This window comes from Pelodiscus sinensis, chromosome 29, assembly GCF_049634645.1.
Source record: "Pelodiscus sinensis isolate JC-2024 chromosome 29, ASM4963464v1, whole genome shotgun sequence".
NCBI classification, from domain to species: Eukaryota; Metazoa; Chordata; order Testudines; family Trionychidae; genus Pelodiscus; species Pelodiscus sinensis.
In genome coordinates, this window is record NC_134739.1 from 15,263,724 (window position 1) to 15,277,588 (window position 13,865).

General features: G+C 67.3%; 1 protein-coding gene across 1 annotated transcript in view; it reads left to right on the forward strand.

The window, feature by feature from the left end:
- ITGA3 (integrin subunit alpha 3) overlaps positions 1–11,462 on the forward strand; it is a 34,736-nt gene extending 23,274 nt beyond the window's left edge. The window contains exons 12-26 of the mRNA XM_075911687.1: positions 104–240; positions 1,065–1,211; positions 1,729–1,826; positions 2,009–2,156; positions 2,604–2,672; positions 2,924–3,003; positions 3,623–3,700; positions 4,358–4,460; positions 4,544–4,720; positions 5,745–5,858; positions 6,566–6,679; positions 7,250–7,348; positions 7,902–8,027; positions 9,954–10,100; positions 11,323–11,462. Of these exons, the coding sequence (XP_075767802.1) occupies positions 104–240; positions 1,065–1,211; positions 1,729–1,826; positions 2,009–2,156; positions 2,604–2,672; positions 2,924–3,003; positions 3,623–3,700; positions 4,358–4,460; positions 4,544–4,720; positions 5,745–5,858; positions 6,566–6,679; positions 7,250–7,348; positions 7,902–8,027; positions 9,954–10,064 (1,601 nt within the window). The 3' untranslated portion in view covers positions 10,065–10,100; positions 11,323–11,462. The remainder of the gene's footprint in view (positions 1–103; positions 241–1,064; positions 1,212–1,728; positions 1,827–2,008; positions 2,157–2,603; positions 2,673–2,923; positions 3,004–3,622; positions 3,701–4,357; positions 4,461–4,543; positions 4,721–5,744; positions 5,859–6,565; positions 6,680–7,249; positions 7,349–7,901; positions 8,028–9,953; positions 10,101–11,322) is intronic.
- The last annotated feature ends 2,403 nt before the right edge of the window (positions 11,463–13,865 follow it).

A 13,865-nucleotide genomic window follows, 5' to 3' on the forward strand; every position in this document is an offset into this window, starting at 1 on the left:
GTGGGTGCACGAGCTGCAGTGGTGCATGTGCACTGGGGTGTTTGTGTGTGTGGGGCGTGCATGGGGGCAGGTCTCTGAGCGGGTTCTCCCCGGCTGTCCCCAGCCCTGCTGTACACCCTGGAGGCCGACCGGGACCGGCGCCCGGCACGGGTGAGGTTCGCCGGGTCGCACTCGGCTGTTTACAAAGGCACCTTCCCCATGCCCGACACCAAGTGCCAGGACCTGCAGCTCCTCCTGCTGGTGAGCAGAGGGCAGTGCAGCTGGGGGTGGAGGGGGTGGTGGCCGGGAGCGAGGGAGACGGGCGGGGGGGGGGGGAGGGAAGGGGGTGGTAGCCGGGAGCGAGGGAGGCGGGGGGGCGGGGAGGGAAGGGGGTGGTGGCCGGGAGCGCGGGAGGCGGGGGGGCGGGGAGGGAAGGGGGTGGTGGCCGGGAGCGAGGGAGGCGGGGGGGGGGGCGGGGAGGGAAGGGGGTGGTGGCCGGGAGCGAGGGAGGCGGGGGGCGGGGAGGGAAGGGGGTGGTGGCCGGGAGCGAGGGAGGCGGGCGGGGGCGGGGAGGGAAGGGGGTGGTGGCCGGGAGCGAGGGAGGCGGGGGGGGGCGGGGAGGGAAGGGGGTGGTAGCCGGGAGCGAGGGGGGCGGGGAGGGAAGGGGGGTGGTGGCCGGGAGCGCGGGAGGCGGGGGGGGCGGGGAGGGAAGGGGGTGGTAGCCGGGAGCGAGGGGGGCGGGGAGGGAAGGGGGTGGTGGCCGGGAGCGCGGGAGGCGGGGGGGCGGGGAGGGAAGGGGGTGGTAGCCGGGAGCGAGGGGGGCGGGGAGGGAAGGGGGTGGTGGCCGGGAGCGCGGGAGGCGGGGGGGCGGGGAGGGAAGGGGGTGGTGGCCGGGAGCGCGGGAGGGGGCGTGGCGGCCGCAGGGTCCCTGGTGCTGCAGCAGGTGACAGACAGCTGAGTCCCCAGGGCTGGCTGCCCCGTGGGGCTGGGGGCTCTGGGGAGGGGGGAGGCTCTGGCAGCCGCAGGGAGCCGGCTCTGGTCTGGGCGGGTTCTCGCCAGCCATGCGACCCGCCGTCCCGCTGCAGGAGAACGTCCGGGACAAGCTGCGCCCCGTCACGCTGCACATGAACTACTCCCTGGAGGAGAGGCCCAGGCCCTTCCAGCTGGGGCCCCGCTCCCTCGACGCCTTCCCCGTCCTGAACGAGGATCAGCCCCAGGACGACAGCACCGAGGTGGGTCACCCCGAGCGCCCGCGAAGGGGGCCGGGCCGGGCGGAGGGGGGCGGGCTGGCCAGGGCTCCGGACTGGCAGGCTGTGGGGCGGAGAAGCTTGTTGGAACAGGGGCTGAGCAGGGGCTCCTGGGTCCCATTGCTGGCGCTGACATGGGCTCCCCGGCGGGGGGAGGGGGCTCTGCTGCTGGCCCCAAGCCCGGGGGCCCGGCTGCCTCCCCGCGCCCCAGCTGGCTCTGCAGCCGGGGGCTTTGCTCTTGACCTCAGCGGGGGCTGGACCGGAGCAAGGGGCTGGATTTCACTCTTAACGATGTTCCCCTGCCGCCGGGAGGGAGGCGTCAGCTGCTCCAGCATCCCGAGGCCTCGCCCTGCGGTAGGGAGGTTTCACTAGCTCCCGGAGAGCTGCTGGATAACGGCCTACTGCTGCTCCTGGCTGACGGAGCACCTCCCTCAGCTCCCGGGGCACAGGCCAGGCCGCCAAGGGGCTGGGCAGCGGCGTGAGTGACCCCTGCCCTTGTCAGATTAACTTCCAGAAGGAGTGCGGCCTGGACAACACGTGCACCAGCAACCTGCAGCTGCAATGCGCCTTCGTCGGCGAGCAGAACCAGCCGCTGCCCCGGTGAGCGTCGGCAGAGCTGCCAGCTCGGGGATCCCTGTGGGCCCTCCCGCGGGGGGCAAAGGGGTTCCTGTGTGGCCCCGGGTTCCCCTCTTGCATGGGGCCGGTCACCCCCGCCTGCGTGGCTGCTGCCCCCTGGGGTGGGGGCCGGGGCCGCCCACGCTGAGCCCTGTTCCCCCGCGCAGGCTGAAGGGGACCCAGGTGCTGCAGTACAGCCGGGACGTCCGGAAGCTGCACCTCAGCATCAACATCACCAACGACGGCGAGGACGCCCACGAGGCCCTGCTCAACATCACCGTGCCCCCCGTGCTCCTGCCCTCCTCCGTCCGGCCCGTAAGCGCCCCCCACCTGCATCCGGGGAGAGTCGGGCGGGGAGGTGGCCAGCGGCCCCCCAGCCCTGCGGGTGGAGGACCCCCTGTCCGTCTGTCCGTCTGTGCGAGTCCCAGGGCAGGCTCTGCCCGTTGAAAGCCTGGGCGGCGGGCGGCTGGGATGCTCTTGCCCCCCATCGCCGCTGGGGGTGCCATGCCCCGACAGGGCCCGTAAGGGGCTCCCAGGCGACAGGCCTGTGCCCCCACAGTGGGGGGCAGCCTGGAGCCCAACCGCCAGCGTGGGGGCGGGATGTGGGGCTGCCTTTGCTCTGCTGCCGGGGCCCTTGGGGGCGGCAGGTATCGAGGGACGAGGGGTGGAGGTGGGCGGCTGCGGGGGCTGGGCTGGGCGGGAGGGGGGGGTCTCTCGGGGGATGGGCCCGGGGGCAAGCTGACGGTGACCCCTCCCCCACAGAGCGGCGCCTGCACCTTTGGGGAGACGGTGCTGTGTGACCTGGGAAACCCCTTCAAGAGGAACCAGAGGGTGAGCAGCGCCCGGCCCCACACGCCCGGCTCGGAGGGCAGGGTCCCGAGGGGGGAGGGAGCGGGGCACAGCCAAGCAGGGCAGCCTGTGGGCACCAGGGTCCGAGCTGCCCGGGGGCGCCCACTGGCGATCCAGTGAGATCTGCCCTTCCCCCACCTCAGAGGCTGGGCCAGGCTGTGTCCGGGGTCTTGGGGGGCAAACCCCATGCCAGGCTCAGCCGCACCAGCCCCCTGCTCTGTCCCTCGTCCCAGGCGGAGCTGGTCGTCACCTTCGAAGCCATCGGCATCACGCTGGACACCCGGGAGGTCAGCGCTCAGCTCCAGCTCTCCACGTGAGTCCCCGTGGGGCTGGGAGGGGGGTGGGGGAGACCCAGCCGGGAAGCCAGGCCAGGCCTCTCCAGCGTGAAGGGCCCACCCCCCACCCCTCCCCTGCGGCGCTTTGCCGACGATGCTCAGGGCTGGCTTTGCTGCGGCAAAAAGGCAGCCACCTCTGGGGCGGAACGTGGCAGCGAAGTGACAGTGCACAGCAACGTCAGGCAACGGTCCCGGAAAGGAAAGCGGATCATAAAGCCCCGGGGTGGGCAGAGGCCATGCAGTCCTGGAGTCCAGCCCTGGCCCAAAGCAGGACCAGCCCCGACTCAGCATCCCAGCCGGGGCTCTGTCAGGTCTGGACTCTCCAGGGACGGAGATTCCCCCCGGCGCGTCCCCCCCTCCCAGGGAAACAGCTTTTCCGAATCTCCACCCAAGGCCCCGCGGGCAGCGCCAGGACGGGGGCAGCCGGAAATGCTGCAGGTTTAACGAGCGCAAGGGTCAGAACCCGCTTGGAGAGCCCCTGCGGTGCCCCCGCCCCTGCGCTGCACGGAGCCCCCAGCACCCCTCTGGGCTCAGCCTGGGCCAGGGCAGAGGGTCCGTGTGTCTGTGCGGGGCCGAGCCGTCTCCCTGTCCCCGCAGGCAGAGCACCCAGGAGGACCTGCAGCCGGTGTGGGCGGCGCTGCTCGTGGACTACACCGTCCAGGCCTCTCTCAGCATGTGCGTATCGCCGGGCGCACGGCTCCCTGAACGTGGACGGGGGGCCGGGCCCCACGGCTCAGCCTGCTCGGGCTGGTGTCCTGGGAGGAGCCCGGCGGGGTCGGGGCTGTGTAGGGCCGGGCGGCCTGGTGCAGGAGTGCGGGTCCTATACCGGGTGGGGGGTGATAGATAGTCCCTGGTTGGGGGGGTACCCCCAGCCACTGCTCCCCGCTAGCCCACACCCAGCACAGGCCACGTGGCCTCTCCCAGCCTGCCTGGACCCCCACGCCCAGCGCAGGACACATGGCCTCTCCCAGCTTGTCCAGGACCTCCCCCCCATCCAGTGCAGGCCCACGTGGCCTCTCCCACCCTGCCCGGACCCCCACGCCCACCGCGGGCCACGTGGCCTCTCCCACCCTGCCCGGACCCCCCACGCCCACCACGGGCCACGTGGCCTCTCTCAGCCTCCTCGGACCCCCCACGCCCACCACGGGCCACGTGGCCTCTCTCAGCCTCCTCGGACCCCCCACGCCCAGCCCTGCACCTAGTGTGTGCTGAGCCCAGCGATGCACCCCTGCCTGTGTCCCCTGCCCATCCCGTGCCCCCTTCTCCGGCCCCACATCCCCTCCCCCGGCTGCTCTGCCTTCCCCGCTGATGCCCGCTGCTTTCCCCCGGCAGGACGTCCCTGCTGCTCCAGACGTCCTTCAGCGGGAAGGTGATGGGGGAGTCGGCCATGAGGGGCGAGGAGGACGTGGGGAGCCCGGTCAGGTTCGATTTCCAGGTAGGGAGGCTCCCGCGGGGGAAGGGCGGGCGGGGCCGGGGAGGGAGGTGGCGCCCGCGTCCCAACGGGGCTCTGCCTTGCAGGTGAACACCAAGGGGGAGTCCCTGGGATCGCTGGGCACCGTCGTCCTGGGCTTCCAGTGGCCCTACGAGATCCCCAACGGCAAGTGGCTGCTCTACCCCACGGAGATCCTCGTGAGCGGCAACCGCAGCGGGCGCTGCCGGCCCCCCGGCCACGTCGTCAACCCCCTCAACCTCACCGTGAGTCTGGCCCTGCCCCCCCGCCCCGCTCCCCCCTCTACCGCCCCCCCTTACCCTCCCCCCGGCCACGTCGTCAACCCCCTCAACCTCACCGTGAGTCCGGCCCTGCCCCCCCGCCCTGCTCCCCCCTCTACCGCCCCCCCCTTACCCTCCCCCCGGCCACGTCGTCAACCCCCTCAACCTCACCGTGAGTCCGGCCCTGCCCCCCGCCCTGCTCCCCCCTCTACCGCCCCCCCCTTACCCTCCCCCCGGCCACGTCGTCAACCCCCTCAACCTCACCGTGAGTCCGGCCCTGCTCCCCCTCCCTGCTCCCTCCTCTACCGCTCCCCCCCGGCCACGTCGTCAACCCCCTCAACCTCACCGTGAGTTCAGCTCTGCCCCCTCCCCGCCCCTGCTCCCCCCCGGCCCTGCTCCCTCCCCCAACCCCCCGGCCCTGCCCCCCTGCCCTGCTCCCCCCCGGCCCTGCTCCCTCCCCCAACCCCCCTGGCCTTGCTCCCCCCCCTTTACCCTCCCTCCGGGCCACGTCGTCAACCCCCTCAACCTCACTGTGAGTCCGGCCCTGCCCCCCCCAACCCAGCCCAACCGAGGGCTGCAGTGAGTCAGACACCGCAAACGAACTGTCCCCTGCCTTCCCTCCCTGCTCAGTCACTCCCTCTTTCCCTCGTCTAGCCCATGCAGTCAGCCCCTTTACCTCCCCTCCCCAGCCCAGGAGGACTGAAGCGTATTCCGGGTTTCTGCCCCCCTCTCTCTCCCTCGGCAGACGGGACTTTCCCCCAAACCAATTCCTTCCGCCCTCCCAGCCACTCGCTCCCTGCCTGTCGTGGCTGATTGTCTCTCCCTCCAGCATGCAGCAGGCAGCATTCAGCTGTTCACAGAGGCCCCATCCTCGCCGATCAGCTGATCTCCCTGCCCATGGGGAGCTTTGAACCTCTGCTTGGGGCTCAGGGTAGAGCTGTGCAGCCACGCAGCTTAGAGGGATCTTTGGCGCAGACCCTGGAGCGTAACCGGCTCTGTTCCCTTCCAGCTCCTGGACGGTGGCTCCTCCAGCCGGCAGAAGCGTGACCTGGAGGCGGAGCTGCCGGCCGATGCCCCCGTCACCCTGGCCACCTCCAAGAAAGCCATGTCGGAGACTCTGCTGGTAAGGGCTGTTCTCGTGCGCTGCCCCACAGGGCTGGGGCCCCCGGTGGCCTCGCAGGGGCAGCGACCTGCTTGCTGCATCCCCAGCACAGTCTGCAGCCAGTGTTCCCTCGAGTCCTTTCATCCGTGGGAGGATGTTTCTCACCCGTGGGAGGATGTTTCCCACCCACGTGCGAAATAATTGTGGATGCACCGGGGCAGGTGTGAATGTGCACCGCCAGGAGACGCGAAGCCCAGCTGGAGGCGCTCTGCTGATCAGCGGGGTGGCATCGGGTCTCTCCTGAGTGGCCGCACAAGCAGGAAGCGCCGTCTGGAGCACGTCCCTCACGCACCCCAGCTCGAGGCAATGACGGGGCGAGAGCCCAGCTCCGCCTGCCCAAGATCTCTGGGGAATCTCTGCCAGCTCGTGGCGGTGTGAGGCCTATGACACGTGGCTAAGTAGTTCCGATTGTGCCCACCAGAGGGCAGTTGTCTCTCAGGTGGGTTACAGGGATGTGGTGTCAAAGGGTCTCAGCTGACCAGGCCTGTAACTGACCGATGTTCGGCGTGTGTGGTTGGGACAAAACCACCAAGAACTGAGGGTTCGTTTCAGGGTCTCCCCCTGGCGGGGTCCTCACCCGGCCTTGAGGGGACATGGCTGGCTGGCCCCTTCCCCTTCCTCTCTGGACCCGCCCGCTAACCCGCCAGCTTCTTTGTTTCCTGCCCCAGAGCTGCTCCAAGGGGACGTCCCGCTGCATCTGGTTCGAATGCCCCATCCAGGACTCCAGGCACATAACGACCATCAGCATCCGGGCGCGGGTGTGGAACAGCACCTTCATCGAGGTCAGTGCTGCCCGCGGCTGCTCTGGGAGGGTGGCTTTTACCAGCGGGGGAGGGGATCAGTGCTGAGCTACTGAAAGCCCATGAAATGCGGATTCGCACGAAGCCCCGTGTGTGGGGGACGCGCTGCGCACGTGGAGCCTTTCGCGAGGTTCCGAGAGGGCTCGGCCATCGGCGTGGGCGGGAGCAGCCAGAGAGCGCGAACGCGTGATTGGAAGGGGGACAGACCCTCAGCTGTCTGGGCTTGAGCAATGAGTTGGAAGGTCTCAGCTGGGTTCCTCGTGGCAGTGGCCATCCCTCCATCCCATCCGCCAGCTGGCCTGGCTCGTCCCCCTCCCGACAAGCTCCGTAGCGGGGCCCAGGGCAGAATGAGCCACCAGGGGCAAGTTCGCCTCTTGCCTGGGGCTGGCCCCGGGGGAAGTTTGGCCGGGCAGGAGCTGCTCCATGGACGGTGCGGATCCCGCAGGGCCAGTGTGGGGGTGAAGGCCGGGTGCGAGGGGGGGGGCGAGTTAAAACAGAGATTCACTTCTGGCTGAGGCTAACAGCCGCCCCGTTTCACCCCCGGCTGCACAGGAGTTCCGCGACTTCGACCGTGTCAAGGTGGATGGGCAGGCAACCCTGTTCCTCAAGACACACGTTCCCACCATCAGCATGAAGAACCACACGGTGCGGGTGAGTCGGCCTGGACTGCTGCCTTCCCTGGGTGCAGGCGTGTTTGCGCCTCCTGCTGGGATTGGCTGGGCCTGGAGTAGCTGGGATCTTCCCCTCCAATCAGCCAGAGCTCCTGCCCCTCCCCACTGCGCCTCCTGCTGGGATTGGCTGGGACTGGAGTAGCTGGGATCTTCCCCTCCAATCAGCCGGAGCTCCTGCCCCTCCCCACTGTGCCTCCTGCTGGGATTGGCTGGGCCTGGAGTAGCTGGGATCTTCCCCTCCAATCAGCCGGAGCTCCTGCCCCTCCCCACTGCGCCTCCTGCTGGGATTGGCTGGGACTGGAGTAGGTGGGATCTTCCCCTCCAATCAGCCGGAGCTCCTGCCCCTCCCCACTGCGCCTCCTGCTGGGATTGGCTGGGACTGGAGTAGCTGGGATCTTCCCCTCCAATCAGCCGGAGCTCCTGCCCCTCCCCACTGCGCCTCCTGCTGGCGAGGCTGAGGCTGCAGTAGCTGGGGGCTCCCAGCCAGGTGCTCAGTCGTCCAATCCTCCCTGTTCACTGCATTTGGCTCCCAGTTCTTCGTGGACATCGACTCGGAGCTGGTGGAGGAGCAGCCGGCGGAGATCGAGCTGTGGCTGGTGCTGGTGGCGGTGGGGGCAGGGCTGCTGCTGCTGGGCCTGATCATCCTGCTGCTGTGGAAGGTGAGGGGGCTGCTTGGCGCAGAGGGCAGGGCCGAGGGACCCCTGCCCTCCGGCTAGCCGGGGACAGGAGCGGTGGGGAGGGCGTGGGGGCTGCGGAGGGCAGCGCTGAGGCCCGGCGTGCTCGAGACACGGGGGGATCGTGCGCCCTGCGACCTGGAGAGGAAATCTGAGCTGCATTTCGACCGCCCCGCTTTCTGCCCCGCGAGGGCCCTTCCCAAAGCCTCGTCTCGGAGCTTCCCAGCCCAGGGAGGCTGAGGCCGGGCTGGCGACCCCACAGCCTTTCACGGTGAAGGGCCCCCACGTCCTTTGCAGACTCCACCCAGAGTTCTCTTCCCCTGCCGCAGAGATCAGCCACCTCTGGGCCGGCCGGCGGCCGCTGTTGAACACGCAGCGAGGCTGGCAGAGGGGCTGCACGAGCGTATCACGGGGATTGAGGGAGACTGGCTGGGACTGCCACAGCTGGAATGGGGTTAGCGCCCGAATTCAACAGTCTGGAATGGCTAATAGTCAGGGCCCCCGCTTCATGCCAGGGCAGACTCGGGCGGAACAGCGCCCCCTACCGGGCAAGGCTCGGGGGAACAGCGCCCCCCCTACCGGGCAAGGCTCGGGGGGAACAGCGCCCCCCCTACCGGGCAAGGCTCGGGGAGAACAGCGCCCCCCTACCGGGCAAGGCTCGGGGGGAACAGCGCCCCCCCTACCGGGCAAGGCTCGGGGGGAACAGCGCCCCCCCCTACCGGGCAAGGCTCGGGGGAACAGCGCCCCCCCTACCGGGCAAGGCTCGGGGGGAACAGCGCCCCCCCCTACCGGGCTAGGCTCGGGGGGGAGAACAGCGCCCCCCCCCCCACCGGGCAAGGCTCGGGGGGGGAACAGCGCCCCCCCTACCGGGCAAGGCTCGGGGGGAACAGCGCCCCCACTGAGCCACCAGGAGCAGCCCCTCCGCTCTTCCTCGGAGCTGTCCCGTCCGTGGCCCAGCCTCAGCGTGGCCGAGTTTAGCCACCTGCAGGTTTGGGGCTGTCCTGGGCTCGCCGGTGGTGCGTATGGAGCGGTGACGCGGCGAGCCCCCGACTGGAGGAGCTGTGGAAATACCCGGGGCTGGCTCGGCTGCAGTTCCGGCTTTCGTGGCCCAGTACGGTTCTGCCCTGGCAAGCGACTCGGCCGCCGAAGCCTCACGTGGCTCTGTGTCCTCCTCTCCCGGGGACCCGCGCCCAGGGCGGATCGCCTCCCGAGATAGCGGCCCCGATCCTAGAGGAGCTGGGACCCCCACGTATCCCCCCGACTCGGGGAACCCTTCAGTGGCAAAGGGTTGGCAGACCTGCTGCCCCCGCTCCGCCCAGCCCTGTGGCCGGCCACGTCCATGCCCCAGGGATGCTCGGGGTGTGGCCGCGTCCACTGAGCCCTGGGCGGCGGGACGGCCCTTGGGTGGAAAGGAGAGCAGTCCACGGCCGCTCTGCCTCATCCACCAGACCCAGAGCCGCCTTTGCCTCCACTCACTGGGCTGCTCCAGATGCTGCAGAGGGGGCCCTGGGGAGGACCCCTTCCAAGCCAGCAAGCGCCCCCTGGGGATCCGAGGGTCAGGAGGGTTTTTCCCCTCTAGTTCCACAGCAGGACCTGAAGTGGGGTGTGTGATCCGGAGTAGGCTCCGGACGGCTGCAGCTCTGCCCCTAGGCGGGCAGGAGCGAACGGGAGCTCAAGCCCCGCGACAGGGCGGGATGAGGGGAGCCAAGCAGTTTTTAGGAAGCCAAAATGGCCCAGCTGATTGGGAAGTACTGCCACGTCCCTAGCCCACCCCCGCCCGGCGCCTTCTGTACATGGATACGCACAGAGATCAGCCCCTCGGCCACGGACAAGCAGCCACCTCTGGGCTGGAGCATTTCCTCCCCCGGGGTCCCCCATCGCCCCTGACCCGTGTCACCTGCTTCCTCGCAGTGCGGCTTCTTCCGGAGGGCGAGCACGCGCGCCATGTACGAGGCCAAGGGCCAGAAAGCGGAGATGAAGATCCAGCCGTCTGAAACGGAGCGGCTGACCGACGACTACTAGCTCCCCTTTGCCCTGAGAGCCCACTCCATCCTCTGGGTAATGACCGGGGCAGGGAGGGGCCTGTGGGGTGTTGGCTTCTCCCTCCCTGTCTCTGTCACGCCTTCCCCTGCCCCCCTTCTCTGCCTGGGCTGCATCTCTCCGCCAAGGGGCCCGCCGGGTCCTCTGTGTGCTCAGGGAACAGATCATTGGGTGGCACTTCAGTGGACACTCCCCTAAGGGCGAACCGCCCTCTGCTTTTCCCTGGCTCCCCCAGCTCCGGGGCAGCCCGGGGGTGTTTCTTGGCTAGCTCAGGGTCTGCCCTTAGCACCCTGCAGTAGAAGCCCCCCGGGGCGAAAGAGGAGGGTGCCCAGGGGATACAGCGGCAGACACTGGAGGAGGGAGAGGCGCGGTCGGTCTGTGGCAGCGTGCGACTGTTTGCACTCTGTGCACGGCTGCATTAGGGATGCTTGTGCCTGACACATCACTGCTCCTCATGTGCGCAGTGGCATGGGCTGAGCCTGGCGCTGGAGACAGCTGCACCCGTGGGCAGTCAGAGGAGCCCCTTTGACAGGTAGAGCAATGGGCCGGGACACTAGAGGGGCGCTGATGCAGAACGAGGTAAACTGGATCGCCCCACGAAGGACCAAACAGCCCCCAGGTCTGCCCACTAACTGCCCAGCAGCGCTGCTTGGGAGCTGAGCGCTTGGGCGGCGCCCAGGAGAGCTTCACATGCCGCCCAGCTGATCAGCGGAGTGCCCACAGCCAGCAGCCTGTGTTCCTGTGGGTGGTGCACTTTTGCACATGTCTCGGTGCACGGAACAAAATGTATTCTGCACATGGATGGAAAAATGAGGGAACATTGCTCCCCAGGGGTAGAACTGCAGACAGGAAGGAGAACCAGCAGCTCCACGCACGCCGACTTCCATCTGTCTGTCCGTCTGTCCTATTGTGCTGCGGTTTAACTAACGCTAACGTCTGTCTCCCCCTTTCCAGCGTCACTGACCAAGTGTTTCTCTCAGCAGCTGCGTCTCCTGCGTCCGGCTGTCTGGCTGTCCGCCTGTCTCTTCTTGTTTGTGCCCTGTTTCGTTTGTTTCTATTTTTCTGATTTTGTTTTCTTTCTCTGCTTTGGTCTTTTCTCCTTTTCATCTCTGATTTTCTCTCTCATTTTATTCGGAGGTTTCTCTGATTTCTGTCCCTGATGTCTCTTCTCTGATTTCTCCCTTTCTCTGGTCACCAAAGTTTGACGCTAACTCCACCCCCTCCTCTCCACTCCTTGCAGTGCGACTTCTTCAAGCGGACCCGCTATTACCGGATCATGCCCAAGTACCATGCTGTGCGGATCCGCCAGGAGGAGCGATGCCAGCCTGCTGACAGCTTCCTGCCCCGGAAGCACAAGAAACACTGGGTAACAAACTGGCAGGAGTCAGAAAAGTACTACTGAGCCCCCGCTCCCCGCCCCCGTCGTCCTGCCAGCGTCTCCTCAGCTTGCCTCTCTGCGCACGTCGCTGCTGTGTGCAAGTAGCCCACGGACCAGCCCCTGCCGGCAAGTTAACCTGCAGCCCCAGAACTTTCCGGAGTGGCACGGGAGCGAACTACACATGCCAGGGAGCAGCCGTGCAACACGATCCTGCCAGTGGGAACACGAGGAGCTTTTTGTTTTGCACAAAGTGGTTATTTCCCACATATTGACACAATCTCGTCTATCTGGGCACAATTGCTGTGCGTTGTGTGTGCCCCAGCCCCCCCGGCTCTCTCGCTTCCTGTCATGCTCACATGTACGGAAAAGTGCCTCCTTGCGCACCGACAGCATGTGATCTTGCACAACCCCACGGTGTCTCTACCACATCCTTGTGCACACTTAGCTGGACCTTCCCCAGTGCTCTTGTGCACACAAAGCATAGCTCCGCCTCCTCACCGTGCACACACGCATGTGGAGATGATCTCTCGTGCTGTCAGGTCCCCGCACACTCTCGGCTGCTACGGCTCATGATTCCTACAGCCCATTGGCATGAGTTGTGTCAGGACCACGTGACACCCCCTCACTGTCATGTTCTTGCACATGGGTGACTAGTGCACGGTGCCCAGCTTTAACTCTTTGCACATGGATGCTCACCCTGCCCCTCCATCCGTCTGCACACATGGCTCCTCGTGCACCGATTCACCCGTGTGATGACGGAAGCCGGGCCCTGCCCACGTGCTGTCTGATGCACGTTCACGGTCGCTGCGTCTCCCTGGCACACGCCGACGCCGGGCCCGCCCGGGTGTTCTGCCCCTTGACAGAAGGGGAAAGTGGCACCAGGACCCGGAACGCGGCCCCTGTCCTGCCAGGAGGAAGAAGCCAGGCAACGCCTCACGGCCCCTGCGCCGCCCTGGACACTGGATGTTTTGCCACTGGAGTTTATGTGAGAGCTACTGGTACCCTTCCCGGCTTGTCTCCGGTGGGGGAGGGGCGCGGGTTGCAGCCGGGGCCTGGCTGGTGGAGAGCCGGGCCTGTGGTTGGGGGAGGGTGGATGGTGGGGGAGGAGCTCCCCTCCCCAAAGCGACACACTCAGTGGAGCTCAGCTCTCCGAGGAGGAGGAAAAAGGCCTTTCCGGCCGGGGCGTTGCGGCAGACCTAGCCCCGTGCCCAGGTCGCACGCAGCCTGGCCCTTTCCGACTCCTCCGGATGCACAGACCTGGGCCCTGCAAGCCCCAGCCCAGCCGGGAGACTTCCAAAGCAGGGGCTGATCTTGCTCCCTGTGGGGCACTAGGCCTCCCCTGCCGACCCAGCCCCACCCCCAAGCCGGGGCCGCCACAGGAAAGCCGGACTCTGCTCTGCGTGCCCATGGAGGTGCTGAGTCGGGGGGACCTTGCGGCCGTTTGCAGCACCAGCCTCCGCCCCTCCCCACTGCCCGCAGCCTCGTGGCTGGATCTGCCTAAGCCTGGAGCCGCTGGGCCCCGTCTCCTGGGGGCAGCGCAGGGCCTACCCCTGCACCTGGCCTGGCCTGGCCGGGGGTGCGGATTACCCCAGACCCTGCCGCCGTGTCGCTGTGAGACCTGCCCCTGTCAGCCCTCTGCTGCCCCCCTGTGCTGCCCTTGGTTTGCTGCAGGCCTCAGCAGGTCCCCCTGTCCCATCCCAACCATGCAGCTGAGTTTCCCTGCTGTTGGCTGGCAGGCAGTGTTCCGTTCCCAGCGCTCCCTGGGCGCCAGCCACTCGCGCACTCTTGCTGGGGGGCATTCTTGCAGGCATCACACAGCGCTTTCATTGGGGGCACCGCCCTGGTTTACAATAAAGGGACCTGCAAGGATGATGGTTTCCTGCCCTGCCCACTCTGACACACTCCCTCGGTGCCCCCGGCTGGGGAGTTAAATTATTAGGTGTGCACGGGGGGGTGGTTTTTGCTGTTGATCACTGGAGTTCGTTTCTTCTATGGTACTGGAGGTCTGGAGTCACTGTGCCTGGATGTGAATATGCTTGAGCAGTTATGATGGCGTCAAATAAAATTGCTCTGATTTGTAACATGCCTTTTCCTGCAGCCCAGCTTCCTGCTACCCCCCACGCGGTGAACCGCCGACGCTCCCTCTGGGTCCCAACCTCACGTCGCGCTTCTCACCCGCAGATCTCAGAGCCTCACAAGGGCTGTCAGTTTCACATGCCTCATTTTACAGAAGTGGACAGTGAATTGCTAGGAGCTGGTTAGTCCTCAGTGAGGGTCCTCACCATTAGGTCACGCTGCCCTCCCTCAGCAAGTACCTCCTGGACTATAAATAGAGCAGTGGCTCTGATTCCTCTTTCACTTCTGCCAGAGCACAGTTTACATCTACGTTTGAAATTGCATCCCAG